This window comes from Lichtheimia ornata, assembly GCF_029851405.1.
Source record: "Lichtheimia ornata isolate CBS 291.66 chromosome Unknown scaffold00070, whole genome shotgun sequence".
NCBI classification, from domain to species: Eukaryota; Fungi; Mucoromycota; class Mucoromycetes; order Mucorales; family Lichtheimiaceae; genus Lichtheimia; species Lichtheimia ornata.
The window spans coordinates 23,621-48,221 of NW_026695390.1; the positions used below are offsets into that span (position 1 = coordinate 23,621).

Below are 24,601 nucleotides of genomic sequence, written 5' to 3' on the forward strand. Positions count from 1 at the left end.
ATAAGTGATCCAGCAGCAGCACAAGGGTAATTCCCTGAATGCACATGGTCTTAGATGCGACAGCTGATGCCCGATTTACCGAGCACATGGTACGCCATTGATGATGGTGGTGTAATGCTAAGCATGATACAACATGTCACTGCCCATGCACATGATTGATGAGAGCGATATTATGCCGTATCATCGTTAATCGCACGATAGAATGGTTGATTAGAGAACTTTTCCATTATGCATGGCAATGATGGGATAAGATGACAAGTGATCTAAAAAGGATAATACAGGTGTGGATTGTGTAAAGAAGCAAGCAAGCAATGGGCGGGGTATATGTGAGAGGAAGATAAAGAAAAGGGAGACGTCCTGCACTGTCGCTATGGAAACGTGTAACAGTGAAGCAGGTTGCACATAAGCAGGCGGACCAATTTGTCGCGGTGTGTGCAATGAATGCATGATGAAGAAGGAGGATCTCAGGGAATATTGGCTTGACTCTGTAAGGCACAATGGAATCAGTAGAATCGGCAACACAAAATCTGCTTGCACGCTTGTACCACCTTGGTCCAAGGCTCACCGATCAACATAAATATCGCATCCTGTTTCCGGCATTGGATCATTTTTCGTTTCAATTCACACTCTTTACTGCATTCTTGCAATTGCACACAATTCCTCTCCTTCGAGTGATCAACTCCCCTTTCCCTTCTTTTTACCTCCACACATTCAATATCATTATCATCGCAGCCTGGTGCTGACAGCAGCAATTTGATGTATTATCCAAAGTCATTCATCGCCACCGCCCTTGTGGCTCTCCAATTCACCACTGGATCCAATGCCTTCTTTTTCCGTAACAACTTGGAAATCGTTCATGGTGGTGCTAACATCCAGCAGCAGCCTGAACATGCCGCCAGCTACTACTCGGTCTTTGCTCGCGAAAATGACCCTGAGCCTGAGTTTGAACTTGTCCCCATGTCTGTCAAGGACAAGATCGTGTCCCTTAAACGCCGTGCCATTGCTGGATGTGAAGAAGAATATACAGGTACCATTTACTTTGACCAATTCGAATGCTATCTTCATGATATTAATTGCCATGACAACCATCGATAGTGAAACGGGGTGATACATGCCATGAAATTACCCACAAGTTTGGCATCCATCTTGAAGACTTTTACTACTGGAACCCACAAGTCAATTCCAGATGCAAGAATCTCAAGCCTGGTAGAAAGTATTGTGTCAAGAACAGCGAAGCTGGTGCTGATCCCGATTCATGCAACGTGCGACACAAAGGTATGCATGATAATTTTTGTTCTAAAACATCGGATGTTGATGATTCTTTTCATTCATGCAGTTGTTGCTGGCGATACTTGTACCTCGGTTGCCAAGCAATATGGTATCAGCCATTCCAAATTCATTGCTCTCAATGATAACATCACCAGCGGTTGCAAGAACTTGAAGATTGGCCACAGCTACTGTATTTCTACCAACAAGGAGTCTTCCTCGAACAACAATGACTCTGCTGCCAAAAAGAAGGCCGCTGAGAAGGCTGCCGTCTATGAAAAGAACGATGCCAAGGAGGATGCAAAGAAGAAAGAAGATGCTGAAAAGGCCGCAGAAGCCAAGAAGAAGGCTGAAGAAGCAGAAGCTGCCGAGAAAAAGAAGCAAGAAGAAGCTGAGAAGGCTGCTGCTGATAAGAAGGACGATAGCGACAAGATCAAGGAAAACGTTACTCATCTTGCTTCCAAGACCAAGGATGATAAAAAAGACGACAAGAAGGATGACGATGATGATGATTGGGAGAAGACCGAAGTCCCTTCAAAGGATTCCGATAAAGATGACGACGACAAGAAGAACGACAGTGATTCATCTTCATCCTCGACCGAAAAGCGTAAGGCCATCCATCACAACATCCCAATGACCTATTACTGGATCGCAATGCCTGAAGACTACAAGCAAAGCGGCAAGCAAGTTTCTATCAAGACATGTGATGGCAAGACCCTTGGCAGGACCTCTGTAGAATACGCTGATGCCCTCGTTATGGAAGGTACTGGTATTCTCGGTGACAAGGTTGTCAATCTCGGTGCTTGTTCATGCACCAACTACAACTGCTTTATGGAAGTCGACAAGAAAGAAGATCCTTATGGCTTGACATGTAAGTAACATCCTAGTAGTCGTTGCCTTTTTATATCTTATCTCACAATGTCATTCAACTTTATATAGCATACAGCACTGCCTTGAGACCTTTCATCACTGCTGCAGCAAACGATATCCCAAGAGGCTCTAAGGTCTACGTGCCTCAACTTGATGGTGTCATGTTGCCTACCAAGAAGAAGCACAATGGTTGTCTTTTGGTTGATGGTACGTTGTTTGATGTTGACAATCGGCATTTGAAATAATCGCTTACATTCATTCGCTTTATTACAGATAAGGGATGGAGCTTCTCTTCTAGACATCTTGACTTTTACGTGTACGCCATGAAGAACTACGAAACGTTGAATAGCCAGCTTGGTATCAGCAAAGTAGATGTCTATGAAGGCGGCAGCTGCAAGCTTCTCGATTACATGTAAAGCATCTACCTCCTCCCACCATACACCCCGCGTTATTATCCTTCTTCCTCCAATTCCCTCTCCTCTTTGTACCTTTAAGGCTTTGAAAATGAGTCAATGCAACATAAACACAATACAAATGTCAATTTAGCAATATATGATAATGTCAACAGCGTGATCCCATTTCTGCACCAAAAGCCAATGGCGTATCATGGAATTTGGGGAAGCTATCAATTAACGATCCAATGTTCTTAGCATTCTCCGCTGAGATCCACGCTTGGGTGCATGTGCACATCCTCTATTTTTTTCTTGTCTTTATATGGAAAGTGATGTATATTTTTGTCTCCAGAGCCCATTGCTGGCCGCGATAATCAATGTATCCGTTACCATGTAGGAGTCAACGGGGAGCGTATACCCTGATCTAGCAGCGGAGAGGATTTGAAACATCTTACAGCAAGCAAATTGGTCACATAGCCCGATATCGCATCCGATTGATATTGCTAGTCATATTCAAGTGTGATGATAGCTACAAGAAATACATGCTGGGACGATGTCTATTCTATGGTATCAAGTTCACTATCGATGTTGAACGCCTTGTTAAACTCGTCTCGAGGAATTCCATACTTGTTGGTGCAGTGGGATTGCATGGTCCAGATGTTTTCTAAAGTTACGATCATTGTAAGGTATATACACACCCTTGGTATAACCATGCACCTACCAGTCCATCTATTTACAGCCTCCTTGCACACAACAATGGCCTTCTCTGAACAATAAAAGTATCGTCAATGACATGAATGGTCATACGGCAACCCCTTTTTCTCTCACCTTTGGCTTTGTAGGTCTCGGGATCATTGTCCTTGTAAAGTTGCATCTCATTCATAAGAGCCTTGTTTTCCGCTTGCAGTTCCTTGAGCTCCGAAAGGATCTTTTCACGTTCATCCTGATATAAAATGTCAACATGCGTGCTTCTCACGTGGTCCATAATACACTGGAGGTAGCTTCTTACCGAGGGTTCACGACCTTGTTGTGCCAATTCAATCTCTCGTTTTAGCTCCTCATTCTTTTTTCGCTCCTGATCCAGCTTTGCTTGTAATTGCTCTTCTTTTGATCGCAACTAGTAACAGAGTACCATTAAGGTAAGTCGATGTCGTATTATCCTGCATCATGTCGATGATGACATACGGCGTGTTCAGCTGCAGATGGATAGGACCAATAGTAATTCGAAGGGCCAATCTTGTCTGAATGCACAAGTCCATCATCAATCAATCCTTGCACCACCTCCTTGACCGATTGTTGCACTATGCATGCAGCCATAAGGTTAATCTCCATACACTCATCCATACCGCTTTAATGCAATTTACCAACACCTAGCTTGGGACCAGCCTTTTCTAATTCCTTCAACTGAAAAAAGTCGCACTTGGATCAAGAGGTGTAAGCATACATATGTTGCAAACTGTTTTAAGGTGGACGACACGTACCGTTTCATGCAAATACTTTTCCATTCGTCGACGCTTTTCTTCAAGTGATATGCCTTTTCGTGACTATACGAATTACATGTTCATTGTGATGATCATTCTATGCGTGTAAAGGCTTACCATTGTATGATCAGTGAGAAGGGTATTGGAAAAGAAGAAAGAGACGCGTGCGGCACAAGAATGGAATTTCAAATGAGGACATCCGTGCGCATGACAGCGTTGCACAAGCATGTTTTCTTTATACACGCCCACCAAAGTTATCCGCGATGCAAGCGATCCGTTCTTTGAAGAAGGCAACATTGCTATACGTGCATACTGGCTAGAACGCGACGCTCGATCAGAACAAGACATTGCCATCATTCGAGAAGAGGCTTCTATGCTTGCCGAGTAAAGTCAATGCGCCATCCCACCTTGTACCTTGATCTCATTGGGGTTTACCTTCTTGTAGTGATCTCCATCGTCCTATCTTCTGCGAACACTCTTCATGTACCAGTGCATATGGTGGACCTATTCCTTTTCCTTCTATTGCAGCATACGAGGAACACTATGAAGCACGTCATTGTCATGTATGCTTGCCATGTGACAAGACCTTTCCCAACGCCACTTTTCTCCAGCTCCACCTCGATGAATACCATGATGCCTTCCTCAAAATAAGAAAGGAACGTGGCGAGAAGATTGTAAGTCATGGATAGGTCAAGGGATTAGAGAAGGAGGCTAGTATTCATCCATCTTTTATGTAGTATCAGTGCTTTGTCGAGGGTTGCAACAAGAAATGTTCAACTGTAAAGAGGCGTATGCAACATCTCATTGAGAAGCATCGATATCCAAGTGATTATCCTTTCGACATTGTGGCAACGGGTACATTATCCTTTGAAGAACGACAAGCTCATATGAAACGACAACGCACCAAAGAGTTACGAAAACAGCGATGGAAAGCATCATTATCATCATCATCATCTTCTCATGAAGACAACTCAACCAAGCAATATCAGTCGAATGGCAGGAGGAATCATGATGATGATATGGATGTGGATCAGTTGGCGAATTCAATGGCTGCTCTATCAATACCCGAAACTATCTCCTTTGGACGAGGTAGGCCAGCATTTGCACGTCGACCACAACAGCAGCAGCATCATCATCGTCAACAACCTTCTCGAAAGAGTAAAAGAAAGGTAAGAAAGAGAATCCACTACTTTAATGACTTTTAACGGATGATTCAATAACAGGAACAGCAACAACAACAGCAAGACATGATGGATGAGGATGTCGATGGCACACAAGGGGATCATAAGAAAGGGTCAGGACAAGAGGAACAAGACAAGGAATCAACCTCTGGACGACGACGACGACGACGACGACCAAGAGACAAGGGAACGAATGACATGGCTGTAGAAGTGATGGATGATGGTACCTCGCAATAAACATCTTTTTATTTCTGCTCTATGTGATGCTACTATACGACGCGCCGTTGATCTTGATTACCATTGATGACACGCAACATACTCCTCATTGCAGCCTCATCACCTGTGCCATTGCGTTTATCCAACCAAAACCGATTCTGTGGCAGATCCTTGGGCGCCGTTTTGCGATTGACAGTCCAGGTTAAGAGTAAACCAGAGGATGGCATCAAATCTCGGAGGGCGAGTGTGCTTTGACGTTTACGTGCCAATAAATCGAGCGTTTCAATCGTTACTTTGGTATTGGGTGAAATGCGTTGCTGCTCTTGATGTTGCTTGGTATGCAAGTAGATGTTGTTGACAAAAGGGGATAGGAGGTAATGGATGGCACCGGTTGAGCATGCACTTGCCGCAAGAGCTGCCATAAGATGATAGAGAATGACATAGCGCAACGTGGATTCTTGTACTTTAGTTTTGTGTGTGTCCCAATACGTAGATCCTCCTACAACTGCTACTTACCACCAAGGAACATAGTTGAACTTATTCCACTTGCTTGTACTTGAAAAATGTTGTCGAATAAATAAATACCTCTTGTTTGTTGATACTCGTCCACACCAACTCTTACCTGCTGGACTCTCCCAAAAGTACATTACAGCTGGTGTCGACACGGATGAGATCTGCAGGGCAATGAGACTTAGTGATTGTACATAACTTGTGTCATTGGAAACATACCCCAAAAGTAGACAATGAGAAGAGTTTGGCAAGCTTGACAAGGGATACATTGGGTGTCGTGTAAATGAGCTTCTTTGAGTCATCGTTGGGTTGAGCCGAGTAATAGCGTCGTAGTCGAGTGTTGCGACAAAGAGCAGCACGTGTAAGTGTTGAAGAGACAACAAACATTGGGACAATGGACGTGTGGCTGGAAACAAAAGCAAGGGAAATGAATTTATTGGAGGTATAGGAGAGAGAGAGAGTCTATATATACAAAATGGTCGGCGATAAGAGTAGGGATGAAAGGATGTTGTTGTTTGACATGCATGGAAAGAAATCATAGATGACTCTAGTCATCGAATACAGTGTTGACAACAGGGCTGAAAGAAGAAGAAGCATCTTCATCATGATACGTACTGCCCTGAGCAGTGTAAACAGTGGTATCCGTTAGAGGCATGGTTTGAGGATGATGTGTAGCAGATTCCTTGAATTGTACAGGACCAGATAAAACCGAGGAGTACATCCGAGAACTTGTAGCAATAAGTGGACGGCCCAACATGTTGATCTTGGGGATAGCAGCACAGCGAGAGATGGTAGCGGTAGTGAGCATGATGATGTTTGATATAAAAATGTGTTTGTTTGAGTGTAATGAGAAACGATGCGATCATGGATGCCAGCTTTTATACATGATTCATTCCGCGGATGATGCTTCGGGGATTGGAGGATGTCAAAGTGCACTTACATGTGAGCCGCATGAAGATCATGCTCTTGAGCAAGCATGTCAGTGTGAAAGTGTTGCGGGGAGAGCCAATCAGAAGAGCGTTTAGCTGTTGTAATCGTTACACATGGCACAAAACGCATTACAAAATCTCCTTGTGAAATCAAATCTATTGGTTCTCATGGCCTACACGCCTTTTAGTTTAGGCATTCGTTGCCCCCACATCACTACCAAAGATGAGCGAGAGTGAAATTTTGCTTGGTAATCCCTACTTCACCAACGTGGTGTGTTGAGCGGGGTTGCTTTTGTTCATACATACGTCATCTCCCTCACCACCACCTTTATGAGATAACGACATTCATATGTCGTGACTCATTCTTATCATTTATCTGAAAATGTTCTAGCTTCACAGAGCGGTGTCATTTGCTTGTATGGTGCTGGAGAATGTTGCATTGCAAGCCATTGTTCACCTCCACTACTCCTTCGTTGCCGTGCGAACACCCCACCACTACCAATTTACAATAACACACCTTAAGCCAACGAGATAGCCTTATCATTTACTGAACGATGCACTTTTTTATCCATTGCAGTGATCACAAAGAGCAAGCTGCTATCCTAGTGCTCGTTTAGTCAAAAACATTAAAGAAAGCAAACGTACCAGCGATGACATACAACAACCTGGCTGATGGCTGGCAGCACCGTACCAGCTATTGTTGCTGCTGCTAAAGGTGAGTATCGTGTAACGGCTACCATTTTTGGGACACAACAACAGCTTCCTTCAATGTGCGTGTTGAGCTGTCGGATCTTGACCCGAGTATCTATTTTCAATCGTTGTGCGTGGTTCTCTTAAAAGTACCAAGCCCATTCTCAAGCCATGCTATGGATAAGCTCTGTGACATAATACGTATCGAAATAGTACCCGTTTTTGCTTCTATTTAGTACATACCCATGTCGTTTTTCTTCAGGGGAAGTTACCTCATATGAATAATAATAGCAGACAGGGCCTTTGTTTGGAGGCTTATTGTTGTTGATGATGGCTTTGACGACAACATAGTACCGAAGACAATAGCAACCACAAAATTTTGAATGCACAGGGCAAGCGTTTCGTTGACATCTTGTGACAAATGGAAAAAGAGGAGGGTGCACAAAATCCGACACCATGGGCCTGTGATCGAACTTTACTTTTTTTATCCACGATTGTGTCTGATACCTTCGAACGAGCCTTTTGTTTTCGGCGATACAAGATGTATTCCAATTCCACAATAAACCCATAAAGAAACTCAACACATTTACCCGACAATGACAATGATAAAGCTGCTTGATGGATGACTAGGTCATAACGTACAGCATGCAGCATGCAGCTAGGAGGAAAACGTGGTAGTGGTGTCGGCATTACGATTATCATTTTGTGTTCCCAATCGATGATCCGATTTCGGAAGCGCCATTGTTGACAAAAAAACATTGCTCGATACACAAATGTCAGTATGCGGCTATGACACAACAATGCATTTTTGCTATAAGCACTTTTTAGAGGTACCCGATGCTCGATAAATAGCTCGTTTCATCTAAATTTACTGTAACTGGAACAGACGAACATGGCTTATACAATCCTCATGATCGGATGATGCATCATGCAAACACATCCAGCTCCAAAAATGGGTATTCTATCGTCAGCACACCACCCTGCAACGAAAGAGGAGTTCAGCGTGGCTGAAAGATGGTGAGAAAAAAGGCAGCTGTTGACACGCATGACCGACACCTTTCTATTTTAACCCTTTGTTATTCACCTTTTCGATGCTATCGAGTGCTTTTTTTACCAGAACGGGTAAATACATACGCTTTAGTATCAATATAGATCTGCTAATCGTGACGCCTATGGGTAAGCCAAGACACTGTGTGAGAGTGCGACGAGTGCACGTACGTACTTGATGCTCGAAGGATCTATTCCTAGTCTCGCGTACTATTATTGGGTATGTCGTGCTTGTCGTCATATCCACAACAAGCAAGGCGGGTTAATGCCATCATTTTTCTTATAAATACAGCGCGTCAGAAACACATCGACACCCTCATCCTCATCACATCCATCTTCTCTTATCATATCTTCTCATCCATAACAATGTCTCGATTCATTACCCTTATCATTGCAACTCTTCTCTCTGCTGCTCTCTTGGTCAATGCCTTGCCTTTGAACCGACGTGGCAGTCCTGTCAACATTAAGGTCGACTCTACACAAGAGTTTTGCACATACCTTCCTCCTAAGCCTGGAATGCCAATTGGTGAAGCTGAAGGCAATGCTGTTCCCTTTTGCACAAAGACCCAAGCATCTGGCACTCGCCAACTCCCATCAGGTTTCATCGTATCGGCTCATTTCAAGCAAACCTCATCCTATACCCAGGTGACCGGTCGCATTGATCGTTCAAAGTACAGCCTTTCCGCTTCTGATGGTGGTGGACAATATGATAACAAGGTAAGCATCCTATCTACAATAGACCCCATCTTTCAATTGCTCATGGAAATGTATGTTGTATAGAACGAAATTGGCAGCACTTGCAATGGATGGAGCCACTGGGTCAATCTTGTCGAGCCTGATACTGAAAAATTCTGTATCCGCTGCTGCAAGAACTCTTCTGATTGCAACCTTGGTGCCTCGGAATACGGCTGTGATCGCGTTATCCCTGGTGATTACAGCTAAAGGATTTTTTCCCCATAACATCTTTTCAACTCTCTTTCATCATTGTATCATTATTCCTTTGTCATCTAACATTGTAGTTATACAAATGTACAATCCATTCTCTTCTTGCACACATTTCTTCAAATAAACTTCGTACATTTCAGGCCGTATCCAAGTTTGCCCATATGACCGGTTTGTGTGAGAAGAAGATCTCTTGGCATTGCCACTATTGTTATTGTTTGAACGTAAGCATAGGTACTTGTGTGAACGCGTCGACATCAGCACCATGCGCTCAAAGTTTGATTTTCCGAATTCCTGAAACGAGTTGGTCCGTGCCACCAGTGATTTCCCACGGATCACATCCATCGATCTACAAGTAAAGATGCTGCATGAAAGATAACCCTTGTCACTAAATATTGATGATTGATCTAGCATTAACTCTTTTTGGATACTAGCACAAGCAATGTTTATCGATGAAATTGATTTTGGTGATCAACCATTTTTACATTGAGGATGGGCAAACTATCACTGGTAAGAGAGGCATGGTAAAAGGTGGAAAGTGGGGAATCAAATGATGGCATGGGATTGAGAAGCATCAGTAGCATCATCGGTAGGTGAATCATCGTCATCAGAAGAAGGTTGTTCGTATGTCTTATCGTAAAAATGCCGTATAAACGTTATGTTGCCCAAGCTTGACATGATCTCTTGATGGTGTAGCTTTTCACAAGAAGTTGCCGCAATCGTTCCAATTGACATTGTGTTCCCCCTCAATAAAGCTGAAATCCATCTTCAGCAGCACAGCGATTTCTCCTTAGTGATGACTCGTGCATGATGATAAACCAAGCTGTTGTATAGCAATCTGATCGTGGGATCGATATGGTATGGCGAGCTGCTGGGGGATCAATCTTGTCGTGCCAAGATGACAGGACTGTGGATGGGATTGATGGCTGCTGTTACGGATCCTCCGAGACATCTTTGTCAACAATATGGCATGATTGGGTTCATGGCTGACAGGATAATAAAGATGTAAAGGATGAGGCTTGGAATAACTAGTAGGATGCTGCATGAATTTGGTATCCACTTTGGCACTAAGATGCCGTCCTGATATGTGGCAACTCACCAACAACCCCACAGTTTCCTTTCAACCAATTCACGGCACCCCATCGAGGGCAAATCTCTTGTTGGGTGTTGAGGTATTCATATGGTGCTGAACTTTCAAAGTCAGGATGTGAGTGTGTCCAAGTGCTGTGGTGATGTCGTCGCTTTTGAAAGAATAAGTTCGTGAACGAAAACAAGGCTATCAAATGCTTTCACACGTACCATCTTGTTCCTCATCTTCGCGATAGTAGATTAAAAGTTGGGCAGTGCCTGTTTCCTTATAAGAAAGAGTATGTTAATGCGTACGTCAAAACAAAAAAGCCGGCCTACACGTGAAGTTTTACCTGCGATCCAGTTTGAGTCGATCCATGCTGAGTTCCCTTGCATAACGCCTATGCTATACATCGAGCAGGTCCTTGCCCACAGTAATGGAGTAATCCAGCGACCATTCAACAATGCTTTATACCGCAAGCAGAACCACCACGAGATTCAAAATGTCCATCTTCTTGGGTCTTGGTATTTGCATCATTCTCTGTTGAAGCCGAGCCTGAATCATCCAAATGCGAGATACTTTGTAGAAGCCAACAAGAACGCTCTCAACTCCTCAAATCCAGTTTGCCTTCAGAGGTACAATGTATGCATATCGCCCACATAGCCTTATTGGCGAATGAATCACTACCCAAAGACATATCAATACGGATGCTAATATACCAAGGATAATCACACATACCACAAAGGATCCAGCAAGGAATAAGATTGAAGATCGCAATGACAACAATGAACACCAGTAATAATGAAACGGTAAAGAACTACAGGGATGATCAATGTTGGATGATCATCTTCCTATTGGACAACCAAAGAAGATGTCATTGACACATACCAAGCGACATAGTTCTTGGAGATGAAATATGCAATCAACAGACGAAAGAGATGCGTGATGACAATGCTCGGCGACAACAGCCTTGTTTATATGAGCATGAGCGTGGAATTTGTTGTCCATTGGAAGTCATGGTGGATTGAAGTTGATATAATGGTCAACCAGCTGCAACATGAACGCTGACGAATCCACCTAATGGAAAGTAAAAGATGATATAAGCATATGAGAATTGAAACACGCGTTATCGGGTGAAGGTCGTACCGTTAATGCAAGTCGCTGCCATCATAAAGTATCACTCTAACGCGTTCGAAGACCATGAGAGTGTTGGTGTTGTGAGCTAACGCCGTAGTTGATATCGGTCTACTGCAACGTCGACGAGAAGAGGGGAAATGGCGATCAAGAAGCTGTGTAGATTGCAATGCTATTCGTTGCTGTAAAACGATGGCGATTTTGAACACTGGAGTGAAAATAAACGTGTTGGAAGGGAGAGGTTCAGAAGGATAGGTCTTGTCGTGTCAAATAAATAGGCAGGGTAGCTAATGGGACCCATGGCTGCTGTGGATCAATGTACGTCGAAGAAGAGCGGGTTGAAGAGTAATGCCGAAAGAAGGCTCCCCTTGAGGATTTCGAGCTCAGAGTGGCACCACTACGAGATGTAGCTGTTACATCAGGTGACATGTGATCACAAGGCACCGTATCACAATGACATTCTCGACAAGGAGAGTAGGATAACAATGAAACTCTAATAAAGATGACCACACAAAGAGCGAGTACGTGTGTCAGCTGGTAACCAGGAATATGGATGAAGAGCCTGTAGTAGATGTGATCATTGGACATGCATAAATCGAAAATAGATAGCATTATTAAGGAAGCTGGCAATACCGATCATCAAACAATGACATCAAAAGTCACTCGTTGTGCTCTTATCTATATGACCATTACAATGAAACCTGTCATTGTCAGCTACTAAGTTGGCAACCGTATACCTTATCATTCGACTGTTGAGAAGCAATCGAAAATCACCTATCACTGACAACGTGATGCGCCATCCGCTTGGATAAAGCATGCTGTAAGGGACATGATTCAAGTAGCGGAACCCTCTTGTATTTGCTCCATCTACATGTTGTCGTTGTAATATTGCTTGTAGACATTCCTCAGAGATGGTAAAGTGACCTGCTCATTGAGGAAAAAGGGGCATCCTTCATTCACTAGGTGAGCTGACCTTGACCAAAAACTTTTCCATTGTTGCCCGCTAATCCCTGTAACGCTACCCACTGATCCCCATTACGCTCAACGTGTATTGCCATATATAATGTATTGATGTTGCATAAAGGTGTTGAGATCTAATAGAAGGGACATAGAAAGAATATGGATCCATATTGATGTGAGAGAGAGAAGAAAGAATCATGCACTCCATAAAGTTGATGAGAAGAAAACGAGGGTAAGCAAGATTGTGTAGACCAATTGGAGGGAGGGGGAGGATTATGTCAATGATAGATGATTGACAGCATAAGGGTTGTTGTTGTTGTTGTTGTCTTTCTTGAACAATTTTTTTCACCGGCATTTTCACTGGTGATGTTGATGATGGGGACACATCACCGGTGGACGCTCCTGCATCAACTCTGCTATACGTCCTTCATTCTTCTCCATGACTAAAGCCTTGAGCCACTTGATTTCACGTTCCAAATCTTTGATGTGAGCTTCGAGACGATTCGATTTCTCGGTCATCTCTAATGCTGTCCTCTGTAGCGCTTGCTCGCGCATCTTTTTCTTGACCCTGAATCGTGCACTTGCAGCTGTGTTGCGTTTACGCTTTTCGTCTTTGGAAAGCTTCTGAGGGCGATTGTGGGTCGTGCTACTTGATGTGCTGGTCGAAGGTTCAAGTGCATCATCCAATTGTTCAAACATGAACTGCTCCTCTGGTGATGCTTGATGGTCATCAAAGAACGGTCGATGGTCATCCTCACACGATGGCGTCGTCACTGCTGATGATGTCGGCCATTTTTCATGAGTATAGAGAGCTGCTGTAGGTGGAATGTCATAGGAAAATTGGGCGTTTGCAAAGAAATCCAGGTCCTGTTGCATATCCGATTCTGTCAAGAACGACACGGGATCCATCAGTTGATTGAGCGATTCAATGGATTTGTCGCCGCCGCCACTACCACTCTCACCGTGAATAGGTGAAGAAGGTGACGACGATGGATGAAACGATTGGGAATGTAATGCCATAGGGATGAAACGTACAAATGTAACGTGCTATATTGTATATACCGTAAATCAATTTCGCTTTTCGCTTTTATAACGCGTCTGGGGTTTTTGTTAGGTCGCGGAGCCTTGCTTTGGCACTGTGTATGTAATGTGTGTGACTCTTGCAAACACACACAGACCAACGCATTCTCTGGACCTCTTTATGTACCTTGTTGGATATTTATATGAGTTGCAACTTTATAGATGATTGTATTCAAAAAAGAAAAAATATATAGTACAACTGCTCGTAGTCGTGGTGGGGAGGTGCTAAAGGAGAGAAGGGTTTAAAGTAATAGGAAACTAAATAGGAATATATAGCGTCATATGGAGTACACACGTACATACACATACACGACGATCCGTTGTTGGTCAAGCAAAAAGGATATCCAATCGATTTGAATGTCGCAATAGCTGCGACATTCACCATGGCAATCACGTCATGTCGGGTTCCCAATCCCAGTTCCCTTCTTCGTAGATAACAGGACACCTTGGCATGACAATCGGATAACCATGATAGTCTATTATGGTGTCAATGCATCTTGGCTCTTTTTTCATTCGCCAACGCATGCGGAATAAAAAAAAACGATCCTCGGCAACGGCGTTTAATAATGCTAAATCGCATACATGATACCACCCTTCATCAATGCTGTCGGAAGATACATACTAGGAGGGGTGCATTATTATGCACCGGTTCCCTTTTTCATGCAACTATGGGATGATAACACCTATACTACATACCTTGATATTGGAAAGACATCGCATTGGGGACGACTAATTATGTTGCCATGGAAACCTTTGAAATTAGTATCCATGGAGTTGCGTGGTATGAGCTCATTTTGTTGTTTTCGCCAAAGAAAAAAGCAGCAAACATCAACAACACGACGCACTGTGATACCGTGAGCATGTCGTGTTGTCCAAATTAAGCAGAGATGTGGGGCTGGCGATCTCTAATACTACTGCATCAGCGTCCTATAGTGCATGCTTAGATTGACGATGAGCCAGTAAACGTTAGGATTTGGCATGCAAGAAATAAAACGCGTAAATGGTGTGATTGGTTGAGCCACTTGAAAATGCTCCTGCACGAATCAAAGCAACGTATCAGCACGCCACCTGTGTGCTACCTTCTTGACTAAAGGCTTATACACCCCATCAATAGGACGATGTTACTGCTCCTCGTTGCTCCCTTTTTTCCGGATCCTGTTGTATGTAGATCGTGAATGCGGTACACAAGATCTTTAGTAAAGTATTACAGTCACCACGCGTTTTACCAACAACGCCACAATACATCTATCACGGTTGTGCCTAAAGGACTGGGCACTAGTTATTGTCATAGAAGGTAGTATAGCTGAGATGGTTACATGCATGATGACAATGCTTCAATTATTCAATGTAGGATACAGGCACAAATTTGCTTTCTCTATGGCTGATGTTTATTGTCATTAATAAAGCGCACCTCTTCCTTCAAAGGATCAACATGCCCTATATTGCCTCGACCCAGAACTTCGGCTCGAGCACTACCGGAAAGTAGCGGATCGTCAAATCATAGGCTGCACGGCCTCTTCTTTGTGTTACCTGGGGAATAAATAGAGAGGTGCCGATGACACATTCAATATTTTCGCCTGTCGCCGACCATAACTTCAATGATAACTGTGATAATGGCTACGACCAGTAGCATTGGGTATAGATTGAACTTTGATCATATATCAGGTCTCTAAAAGAATCATTCCTTCGACTGGATTTTTCATGCAAAGGACCTATGGCCCTCCGATCCCATGTGCACGTGCCAACTGAGTGCGAAATCCGACCGTTTGGCATAGTGAGGTTTTTTGCCATAAACGTTGCCAAAAAAACCTTTACACGTTTTGCATTGATGGGTCATATGCAGCAAGGTGTGCATCATTCATTGTTTCCAACCACAAAGAATCCTCTGATAGGACAATGAAAACACCTCCTCATAAACTAAATCAACTACCACGCGATGTCTTGTCGGGTCACCATGTCATCCATGTTGCTTACTGTTATTGCTGGAGCACGTGAAAGTCATAATTGGAACTTAAAGGCAAACTCAATTGCGAGTTTCTGGAACATGAAAGAGCCCCATTACCAAATAACATGTTCATTTTAGGCCTAAAAGCCTCTTTGTTCCTAGAAATCTTAAGGGGGAACAGCTCTTTGTTGAATGAATTTGCCAAAGCATCTTTATACTACTATACAGGAACCAAAGGTTTGATACGCAAAATGCCATCAACGACACATCTTTATCTTCAAAAGCCAGGTATTTGTTTGATCAGAGACGTGTAGCCAGGGCTATTATTACAACCTTGAAATGGTAAGCATTTTCCTTGGTCCTCATGGAACGCCAATACCCCTTCCTAATATCATTTGGAAGGCTAATTGAGCAAGCAACGCACACACCAAACGCGAGAAAAGAGTATGCCAGTGTTGCCGTAACACCCTTAAGCACATTTTATTTAGCAGATGAGACGCTCAGATGAGTAAAATTGCTATTCATTCCACTACCTTAGCTACTAAATACAGGATAGCGAATCAAGCTCCAAAGAATAGAGGAAAGTCGTGCCATCCGGATGGTGTCAAAAGTGTATGCTGATAGCCTAAAACAGGGATGTAATTTGAGTGGCGCGCTATCAATGCCTGAATGCCGTTCTCTCATGCTCTTCATGGCGCAACCCCACAGCCTCGAATGCGTTATTTGCTACAGCACGATTGGTCTTAATTGTCATCGTTGTCTTCGTCGTCTACATTGCGTCGCCATTGGGAGTCACCGTAAGAATCGAAGCATCTTGTAATTGTACGGTCTCCAAGAGCTTTGGATATCAGAACCCTTCTTACCTGAACGAATCTGGATATTGCCACCTTTCCACTTTACTGCTCGCTTCAGGAGGAGAATAACAAGGGATGGTAAATAGTCATTGTCATGCTGATACAGGGTCTACATAGGTTACCAATGCGCAAGTTATCAAGCATTACGAAGAAGCAGAGGATCATTGGCAAGCATCGTTGTTGGGCTATGGATGGATCATGGAATACGCGAAGGTAGTCGAGCTGTCAATCTCTTAGAATTCTACATGCTTTGGTCATACATAAAGATCACGTTTATGCCTTGGTAATCTCGCTGTTCATGTGCTGGTCGGGAGATGCTGGATTATGAATGGGAATTGTGGGATTGGACGTGTGGATTAAAGAATGCAAATCGTAATTGGGGGCTATCAATCAGCTGATTTCATCTAACTTTGATCAATGGTAAGCATAGTAATCCATCTTGCTGTTTTACAAACATAAAAGCCATCTTACAACCTATGTAGGCATCTTGCCACAAACACCTGCCATACCCATTCACAACCATCATCACCATATCAGAACAATAAATGTCTGTGACCCATAGAAAATGAAATGAATGTATCGATTAATCTAGTTATCATCTGTTCAATAAGAGATTGTGCCTGCGTTGGGGTAAAGGTAATGATAAAAGAGGAATAAGAAAAAGAAAAAAGAGAATCGTAGACAAGATACGGATTGCTGCTGGAACTAAAGAAGAAACGGGGAAAAAAGAGACTATCAAAGAGAGAGAGGATTGTACGTAAACGTGAGGGAGGAAGGGGAAGGAGGTAAAGAGAGAGATAGAGAGAAAGAGAAAGAGAGAGAAAAGTATGGTCCATCCAGCAAATTACAAGATAAGGCATCCCTTTTTCTTCTTTGGTCGAGCGGGCGGCGACAAGACGACACGGATAGCTTCATCAAACACGTTCTTGAGACCCTTTTGTGTGAGTGCCGAGCATTCCAAATACTTTGCCGAGCCAATATCCTTTGCTAATTGCACTGCTTGTGTATAGCTGATGGGAGCCATACGCTTTTCACGAAGACGGTCAATGGTCTGCTTGTCCTCACGAAGATCAAGCTTGGTACCCACAAGAATGATGGGTGTATTGGGTGCATGATGACTGATCTCGGGGAACCACTATAATAAAAACCATTCAATACACACATACTCTTTTTCTCTCTTTCTCACTCTTTTTTTTCCTCATTTGTAATTTTACCTTTGTGCGGATGTTTTCAAAAGAGGGAGGGCTGACGAGGGAGAAACAAGCCAAAAAGACATCGGTTTGAGGATAGGAGAGCGGACGAAGGCGATCATAATCTTCTTGACCAGCAGTATCCCATAATCCCAAGTTGATAGGCTTGCCATCGACCATTACATTAGCAGAATAGTTATCGAAACTAAAAGAAGAGAGATAAAGAGATAGACATGTTAATGGAATGCCTATTTCATGCTGTGTATGATCTTGATGATAATAGAAAAAAAGACACGACACGTACACTGTAGGGATGTATTCTCCAGGAAAGGCGTTGGTCGTGTATGAGATAAGAAGACATGTCTTTCCAACGGCACTGGATAGAGAAGAAGAAGCGTCAATGATCTCGAGATGATGACAGGGACCCCTGGGAATGCCTTGTCTCCCAAGAAAGGCATTGGCTGATGAGGTCGAGAAAGAACGGCGACAGTGATTATCTTGAAACCGTTTGGTAGCAACCACACTGCACAAGCCTTTGTCTCCAGAAGCAACGACAGCAAGAGTATAGAAAGAAAGAATACAACAACTTACCCATCGCCGACAACAACGCATTTGATGGACTGCATGGCTCGTTTTTAACTTGGTGTGTGCAAGGAGAGGAAGAGGAACTGGTTGCCTATAGAGGCTTTGGATTCTGTGTCACGCCTCTTTGTCGTACAGTGACCTATCCACCAAATGATTGCTTGCAGCTCAGAACCAAAGCTAATAAATGCAGCTCTCTTTTTCTGGCATGTGAGGATAAAGCTAATGATATTCATCTATTCTTCATAATAAAAATTGGTTCTCTTACCTTCAACATCAATCGCTTGTACTTGTTTACATTATGGGGTGGGGGGCTCATATAATAAAACTCCAACACAACACAACACAACACATGTTTTTCGTGCGATGTGATACCATCATCATTGTTACTATCTACAACACTTATCGCAGTGAGAGAGAGAGTGAGAGAGGGAGATAGAATCTAGCCATTGTGTAAAATCCTGTTGCTTAACTTGTATGTAAGCTCTATTCCCATTCTCACACTCATGATACACTTACGATCATGACTGCGAATGGTGATTCTTTTACAAGGAGAAGGATTCCTTAGCACATGCCAACCAAATATGCCCTTGAGCCAACATTATTAGTAATTGACCCTACACCTTTACATGCCTTCTTATCCGCATTCTTCAAGACGTTAAACAACACCTTTGTTAGCATGGGAGAAACGCGAGGCACCAATATCACTCGTGAGCTCCTTGTGTCACTGTTGCTTCCAAGCCTTTGGGTGTGCTACGCTTGTGTTGCTTGTGTGTATGTATTGCTGCTATGAAAACAAGAGGCCAACGAGGGAGCATGATAAGCGGATACTATTGGTGGTATGGGACACCAAGGATTAGAGCTTTATACAAAAGTTGCTTTGTAATGACAAGTGGTGGTGGATGGATTTGGTTTAGAGGCTAACAAGTATGCTGTTCATTGTTGCGTGGCACACACGACCTGGTTTTTGGATATGGTAAAATGGGAGCTAATGGTTGTTTATTATTGCATGTATGCATCGTAAGGGGGGGTGTACATCGGTCTTCAGCTGCATGACCAATGAATGATAATGATGGTGATGATGATTGATGATCCATCGGCAATTGATAACGGCAAGAAGATGTTCACGTGCATAAATCGTAGGCGACTACGTATACGTAACAACATGCAAGCATATCTTACTGTTTTGCTTGTTATCCACCTTTTGTTTATATTCAGGGGCCAAGAGGCGGGAGTGTGTGTACCTGAATGACGACCGGAAGAGTGATCAAACGTCTTGCTGCAGCGGCAGCAGTCATTTGTCAACCTATCAAAAATGGACAAATGCAGACTATCCATGTGCACCGGCATAAAATTTTCATTTGCGATAAGCAACCAACGAGATGGAGAATGCCCTTACCGGGTGATGGGGTAAAAGTATATTTCGTGATCTGATCTGTTCTCATTGAAGGGTATGACATGGTATGGGCATTTTTGGGTAAGGTGCAGATCCCTGTGTTACCTGCAATGTGTGTGTGGGTGCCGAAAGTTTACCTTTGTTTTCTCTTTTTACACTCTCGGAACAAAAGACACGTTACTCCCCGTGGCACAAACGGCGGGGGATGCCGACACACAAAAATCTATCGTTCAAACACCCCCTCTTGTACCACCATGGAAATCTTCTCTGTGCGTGGTTGATGATGATGCGATATGCATACATACATACATACCTTTGATCGTTTTCAGAATCAACCTGTTTCTGCAGGTATGACACGCTACAAAGTTAAGGTGATATGTGTGTATGGTAAAAAGAACAAGAGATAAAGGGCTTGTCATGTGGGTCTGGTATAGTGAAGTTATAGTTAATTTACAAAATGGTAACAAGGCTACCCGTGTAGCGTTGCAGCATTTGGAAATTGGCCAACTTGAACATCCTTGAGTCGATCTACGCATAGCACAAATGCTTGAGTTATTTATCCAACACAACAATTTGTTCCGAGCATGTTGTAAGCGTACGCGATGCTGCTTTTTGAGGGTACATGTGCGTGAGATGGATACAGTATTGCTGTGATTCTTTGTTCTAGCATCATCATCACCATTACCACTTGCATGATGTGCCCTCGTACTCCTTGCCCTTTTTTGTTCTCTCTCTCACACACACACCCCGCTCACCACACGTCTCCCTTCTCCCCTGCGTAAGGTGTGAGATGCATCCAGGAACGACCAACAACATTGTGTGGTTTTGAACAGGTGGGATGTTTGCATTATGTATATGCGATAGGTGTTGCCAAACAAACAACTCAAAAAGCCATCGTACCTTTTTTTCAGGAACACAATCATGGGTCGATTGGTTGTTGAGTTGCTGGTGATCTAGCCAGTGAGCCCGTTTGCTGTGGATTGTCCGACAAAACAAGCACCAGCAGTGTGGTGCAACATTTCTAAAGATTCGCACACGTAAATGGGTGTATTAGAAAAAAGATGATACATTTGTTGAGGAAGCATAGGGTGAAGATGCATGGCTTTTAGGATTTAGGATAACTGCAAAAGGTCATGTGGGCTGTCGTTTTTTGTGATAGACACGCATCAACGACAGCAGCACATCGTTGTCGTGCATGATCGAGTACACTGGATGTATGTTGTATTTGTGTGTGTGTGTGTGTGTGTGATTAGAACGGAAGATGAAATGGGGAAGAAGGGCAATCGACCAAACTGAATCGGGATCATTAAGGCAACAACAAGGAAATAGAATTGATTATCGATTACAGACTAGCGTTTATTACCAAAATGATTTGCAGATCATCAACATTCATCAATACCCCACTCGATAAAGGGAACATGATTAATCTATTACACACGTATAAGATGATGGGCCATTTATCGAGAACCAAAAGGGAGGGTGCAATGGGATGCAGTGTTACCAGGATCAAAAAGTCTGTGTTCTAGTGCAACTGGTCAAATTCCCGCTACCCCTCTAAGAACCCCCACCGTTCTTTTTTTCCCCTTTTATCAAAGAACTCGTCAATATCCTCTCTTTCTTCTTTTCTCTCCTTAATCTATTTCTTTCTCTCTCTCTCTCTCTCTCTCGCTTACAACTCTACTTGGGTAGTTTGTCCAGTCTTTCCTTCACTCCTTCAGACAAACAACCATTGCTAGAGTTAATCCCCCAAACCTCATATCTTTTCCCATCTTTCTACCTCTTTTTCTCCTCGAGGTTGATATCCGCTTTATTATATTCACCTTATCATCGATATACGTCTACTATCCACCATGCGAGATACTCTATTTGGCCTCTTGGGTTCTGTACGTCTGGTTCAAGAAGTCTCAAGGTCAGCTTCACAATCAGCAACCGCGTCTCCCAACGACAATGTCCCTCATTCATTACCTGCAACAGCGACAACTGATACCTCATCCACCGCTTCGTTTATGCCTAATGCGAACCGTTATTCACCATTGCTCAACGACGATTCCACACGCACGCATCAGGAACGATCCCACATCATGCCGACGCCGGCGTCGACGACAACGACCCATGGTAGCAATATCAATAATAACATGATGCCTTTGGCTGATAACACCAATTCGCCATGGCAACTCCCAGTATCCCTTGGTAATTACGCGCGTGGTGTGCCATTGTTTTTGCCGTCATATGCGAATCCGAGAACATTACCAAACTGGTTAATGCCGCCGTTACGCCCATCCACCGCTCCTGCTAGCACAACAACCACTACCACTACAACCTCAACAACGAATAATAACACGCGTTCGAGAAGAAAGCATGTTAGAAGGAATTCGCTCTACACCGTTAGACACCATCATCATCATCGACCCTCATCCACCACGACAAGTAAACAACAGCAACAGCTGATAACATCTGCAGGACAACAACAACAGCAACAACAGCAGCAAGTTTCACATTCCGCCGATATTCCGCTACCGTTATCATCGTCAGCTGCAGCTGCAGGAGGAGGTGTAGGAAGGGATGATGATAATATTGTTGATGATGGTGACAAGAATGTGCCCTTGCTCAACCTATCAGCATCCGTGGGCAAAGTCAAACCCAAATCCCAAAAGTTATTATGTCTTTGGCCGTTACCTGTCATCACTCGTTACATCATTGGCATTTCATTGCTGGTATCCATGCTCAATTTTATGGGCTTGTTGCATTTGAAATGCTCCTCACCATCTTACGTGATCCATCGTCTCGAGATTGCCAACTTGCTCATGTCACCTTTCCTATTCACGGCATCGTTACATGCATTTTTGCTATTTGCTTGGAACATTCTCATTCTCGGCCTATTCGAAGAATCGCTTGCTCACATGTTGGGTGGCACACGCCAATTTGTCAAGGTGTTTGCTGGCATTGTATTAGCAGTGTGCATGACGCGTCAAGCCATTGGATATCTTTTTTCCAAATCAACTGGATTTGCCGTACCAGCATTGTTTTTCAGTGATTCCTTGCATGAATGTAGCCAAGGTAAGATAATCACGTGTGTGTGCGTATTTGTATTTATACTCATCCACTCCATTTGGTAATTGAATGCAGGGCTTGCGCCGTTCTTGTTTGCTTTGTTGATTGTACAATCGCTGAGTATCGATGACAAGTACATTTTGATGTATGGTGCCGAGGAATCAAATCACATGATCACCGTGAGGAAATTCGTGTTGCAGCTGCTCATGTGCCTTGTCAATTATACCGTCAAGAACATTCTTTGGTGGTCGTTGACAGGTCTGCTGATCGGATACTTGGCCACCATTGTTATTCAAACTTTCCTTGCTCATCAAAAGACCTCTGCTTTGGCTTACACGGCGGCACCATGGTCTGCTGATCCACAATCCAAGTATGATGGACAAGGAGAAGGAGGTGAAAAAGATGATTACAGCAGCAAAGAGCAACAATACATTCGAATGGAACCCTTGAATCGACGTTTGCCACTTTGGCGTAGTTTATGGAGTGCCATCAAGAAAGGAGCTGTCGTTGTGATGATTACGATTCCAGTGTTACTCATGTGCAATGCTTATTATACACGTGAAACGCTTGTCGACCCAGCCATCTTGAACCAGTTGACTCATGATCGATACATGTTTACGTTTGTTGTCATGACAGCGCCACGTCGTGGTGATCCCGCCTACTTGTCACAGACTCTTGATTCATACTTGGCCAATTGGCCTGTTGATCCAGCACCGGGCTCTTTGTACGACCGTACCCAAGCAATTGTCTATACGCACTTTACCAATCACACTCAATTTGACACCGCTAAGCAGCGTTTCTCGTACGATCCTAAGGGACAGCATTATGTAAAGTGGATTCGTGAGCATGGCAACATGTTTGATCAACGCCTCCATGTGAGCAAAGCCTTGAGTCTTGCTGCCGACAAGTATCAAAGTACCTACATTGCTTTGCTCGAAGATGACTTTCCTATTTGTGGTGAAACGGAATGGCGTAAGATTGAAACTGTCATCCAAGCTGCCAACCAACACGTGCCTGGTCATTGTGGTGTCTTTGTTGGCACCGGTGGAAGGTAAAGAGAGGGAAAAAAAGACATGTGTTTATGATCGGGAAACGGTTAAACTAAACGATTGGATCATAGTGGATTGTTTATGAAGCCCAAGATTGCCAAGCTCGTGTCGGGTTTATTACTCAAGTATACAGAAACCCCTCCAGACATTGTGATGCAGGAATGCTTAGCGGGCAATCTCCCCGAATGCAATGAGTGTAGCAACACTTTGGTCACAAGTAAAACCTTGCTGATGTATCATATTGGGTTCAACACCTCTACCAGCGAGGATCGGGCGTACAAGAAGCATGATTTCCAATGCGGTTGGCGACATCCATTTGTAAGTGACATTATTCTAGAATGGGCTTTCAGAATGACTCATGTATTTATTTATAATCATTGTGCTATAGAATGGGGATCCCAACGTCATAACCCTTTAATCAATGTGCAGAACCACGTTATATTATTCGAACGCTTGTTCTTTTACCACCCACCATCACCCCCCCAAACTACCGCCTTACATTTTAAACAACCCCCCAAATCCCCATTTCAGCATATTGCTTACTCGCCGCAGATAGATTTCCTTATCCCTTACCCTAGCCATGGATCGTCTTTCCATTCGTTCTTGTACAATACGCTTCATCATCACATTGTGTGATTGTTGGATTCTTTTTCTGGGGATGCATATGCACACATGATATCCCTGGTGTCTACTACACTTTTTTTTGTTTCCCATCAGCAGTCCTTTGCTATCTTTACTTATTACTGATATACATCTTACCTACTGTT

General features: G+C 43.4%; 9 protein-coding genes across 9 annotated transcripts; 4 read left to right on the top strand and 5 right to left on the bottom strand.

Annotated features, from left to right (window-relative positions):
• Positions 1 to 756: 756 nt before the first annotated feature.
• Positions 757 to 2,552, top strand: O0I10_010433 (uncharacterized protein; the record flags this gene model as incomplete). The annotated part of the gene is made up of 5 exons (XM_058490413.1): positions 757 to 1,027; positions 1,096 to 1,275; positions 1,337 to 2,137; positions 2,206 to 2,343; positions 2,410 to 2,552. 5 exons carry the CDS (start codon positions 757 to 759, stop codon positions 2,550 to 2,552), a joined length of 1,533 nt encoding a protein of 510 aa, XP_058338780.1.
• Positions 2,553 to 3,085: 533 nt separating this feature from the next.
• Positions 3,086 to 4,129, bottom strand: O0I10_010434 (uncharacterized protein; the record flags this gene model as incomplete). Its single annotated transcript, XM_058490414.1, has 8 exons — positions 3,086 to 3,192; positions 3,250 to 3,294; positions 3,357 to 3,471; positions 3,538 to 3,645; positions 3,714 to 3,829; positions 3,893 to 3,947; positions 4,010 to 4,072; positions 4,127 to 4,129. The coding sequence occupies 8 exons, from the start codon at positions 4,127 to 4,129 to the stop codon at positions 3,086 to 3,088; spliced, it is 612 nt and encodes a 203-aa protein (XP_058338781.1).
• A 106-nt stretch (positions 4,130 to 4,235) lies between these two features.
• On the top strand, positions 4,236 to 5,427 carry O0I10_010435 (uncharacterized protein; the record flags this gene model as incomplete). The annotated part of the gene is made up of 4 exons (XM_058490415.1): positions 4,236 to 4,393; positions 4,455 to 4,683; positions 4,747 to 5,178; positions 5,233 to 5,427. The coding sequence occupies 4 exons, from the start codon at positions 4,236 to 4,238 to the stop codon at positions 5,425 to 5,427; spliced, it is 1,014 nt and encodes a 337-aa protein (XP_058338782.1).
• A 32-nt stretch (positions 5,428 to 5,459) lies between these two features.
• O0I10_010436 (uncharacterized protein) lies at positions 5,460 to 6,303 on the bottom strand (the record flags this gene model as incomplete). Its single annotated transcript, XM_058490416.1, has 4 exons — positions 5,460 to 5,821; positions 5,923 to 5,961; positions 6,029 to 6,080; positions 6,136 to 6,303. 4 exons carry the CDS (start codon positions 6,301 to 6,303, stop codon positions 5,460 to 5,462), a joined length of 621 nt encoding a protein of 206 aa, XP_058338783.1.
• Positions 6,304 to 6,463: 160 nt separating this feature from the next.
• On the bottom strand, positions 6,464 to 6,724 carry O0I10_010437 (uncharacterized protein; the record flags this gene model as incomplete). Its single annotated transcript, XM_058490417.1, has 1 exon — positions 6,464 to 6,724. The coding sequence occupies one exon, from the start codon at positions 6,722 to 6,724 to the stop codon at positions 6,464 to 6,466; it is 261 nt and encodes an 86-aa protein (XP_058338784.1).
• Positions 6,725 to 8,948: 2,224 nt separating this feature from the next.
• Positions 8,949 to 9,524, top strand: O0I10_010438 (uncharacterized protein; the record flags this gene model as incomplete). Its single annotated transcript, XM_058490418.1, has 2 exons — positions 8,949 to 9,299; positions 9,363 to 9,524. The coding sequence occupies 2 exons, from the start codon at positions 8,949 to 8,951 to the stop codon at positions 9,522 to 9,524; spliced, it is 513 nt and encodes a 170-aa protein (XP_058338785.1).
• Positions 9,525 to 13,044: 3,520 nt separating this feature from the next.
• Positions 13,045 to 13,707, bottom strand: O0I10_010439 (uncharacterized protein; the record flags this gene model as incomplete). Its single annotated transcript, XM_058490419.1, has 1 exon — positions 13,045 to 13,707. The coding sequence occupies one exon, from the start codon at positions 13,705 to 13,707 to the stop codon at positions 13,045 to 13,047; it is 663 nt and encodes a 220-aa protein (XP_058338786.1).
• A 3,703-nt stretch (positions 13,708 to 17,410) lies between these two features.
• On the bottom strand, positions 17,411 to 18,382 carry O0I10_010440 (uncharacterized protein; the record flags this gene model as incomplete). The annotated part of the gene is made up of 4 exons (XM_058490420.1): positions 17,411 to 17,701; positions 17,781 to 17,961; positions 18,061 to 18,132; positions 18,348 to 18,382. 4 exons carry the CDS (start codon positions 18,380 to 18,382, stop codon positions 17,411 to 17,413), a joined length of 579 nt encoding a protein of 192 aa, XP_058338787.1.
• Positions 18,383 to 21,584: 3,202 nt separating this feature from the next.
• On the top strand, positions 21,585 to 24,252 carry O0I10_010441 (uncharacterized protein; the record flags this gene model as incomplete). The annotated part of the gene is made up of 4 exons (XM_058490421.1): positions 21,585 to 22,791; positions 22,861 to 23,836; positions 23,906 to 24,152; positions 24,223 to 24,252. 4 exons carry the CDS (start codon positions 21,585 to 21,587, stop codon positions 24,250 to 24,252), a joined length of 2,460 nt encoding a protein of 819 aa, XP_058338788.1.
• Positions 24,253 to 24,601: the final 349 nt, after the last annotated feature.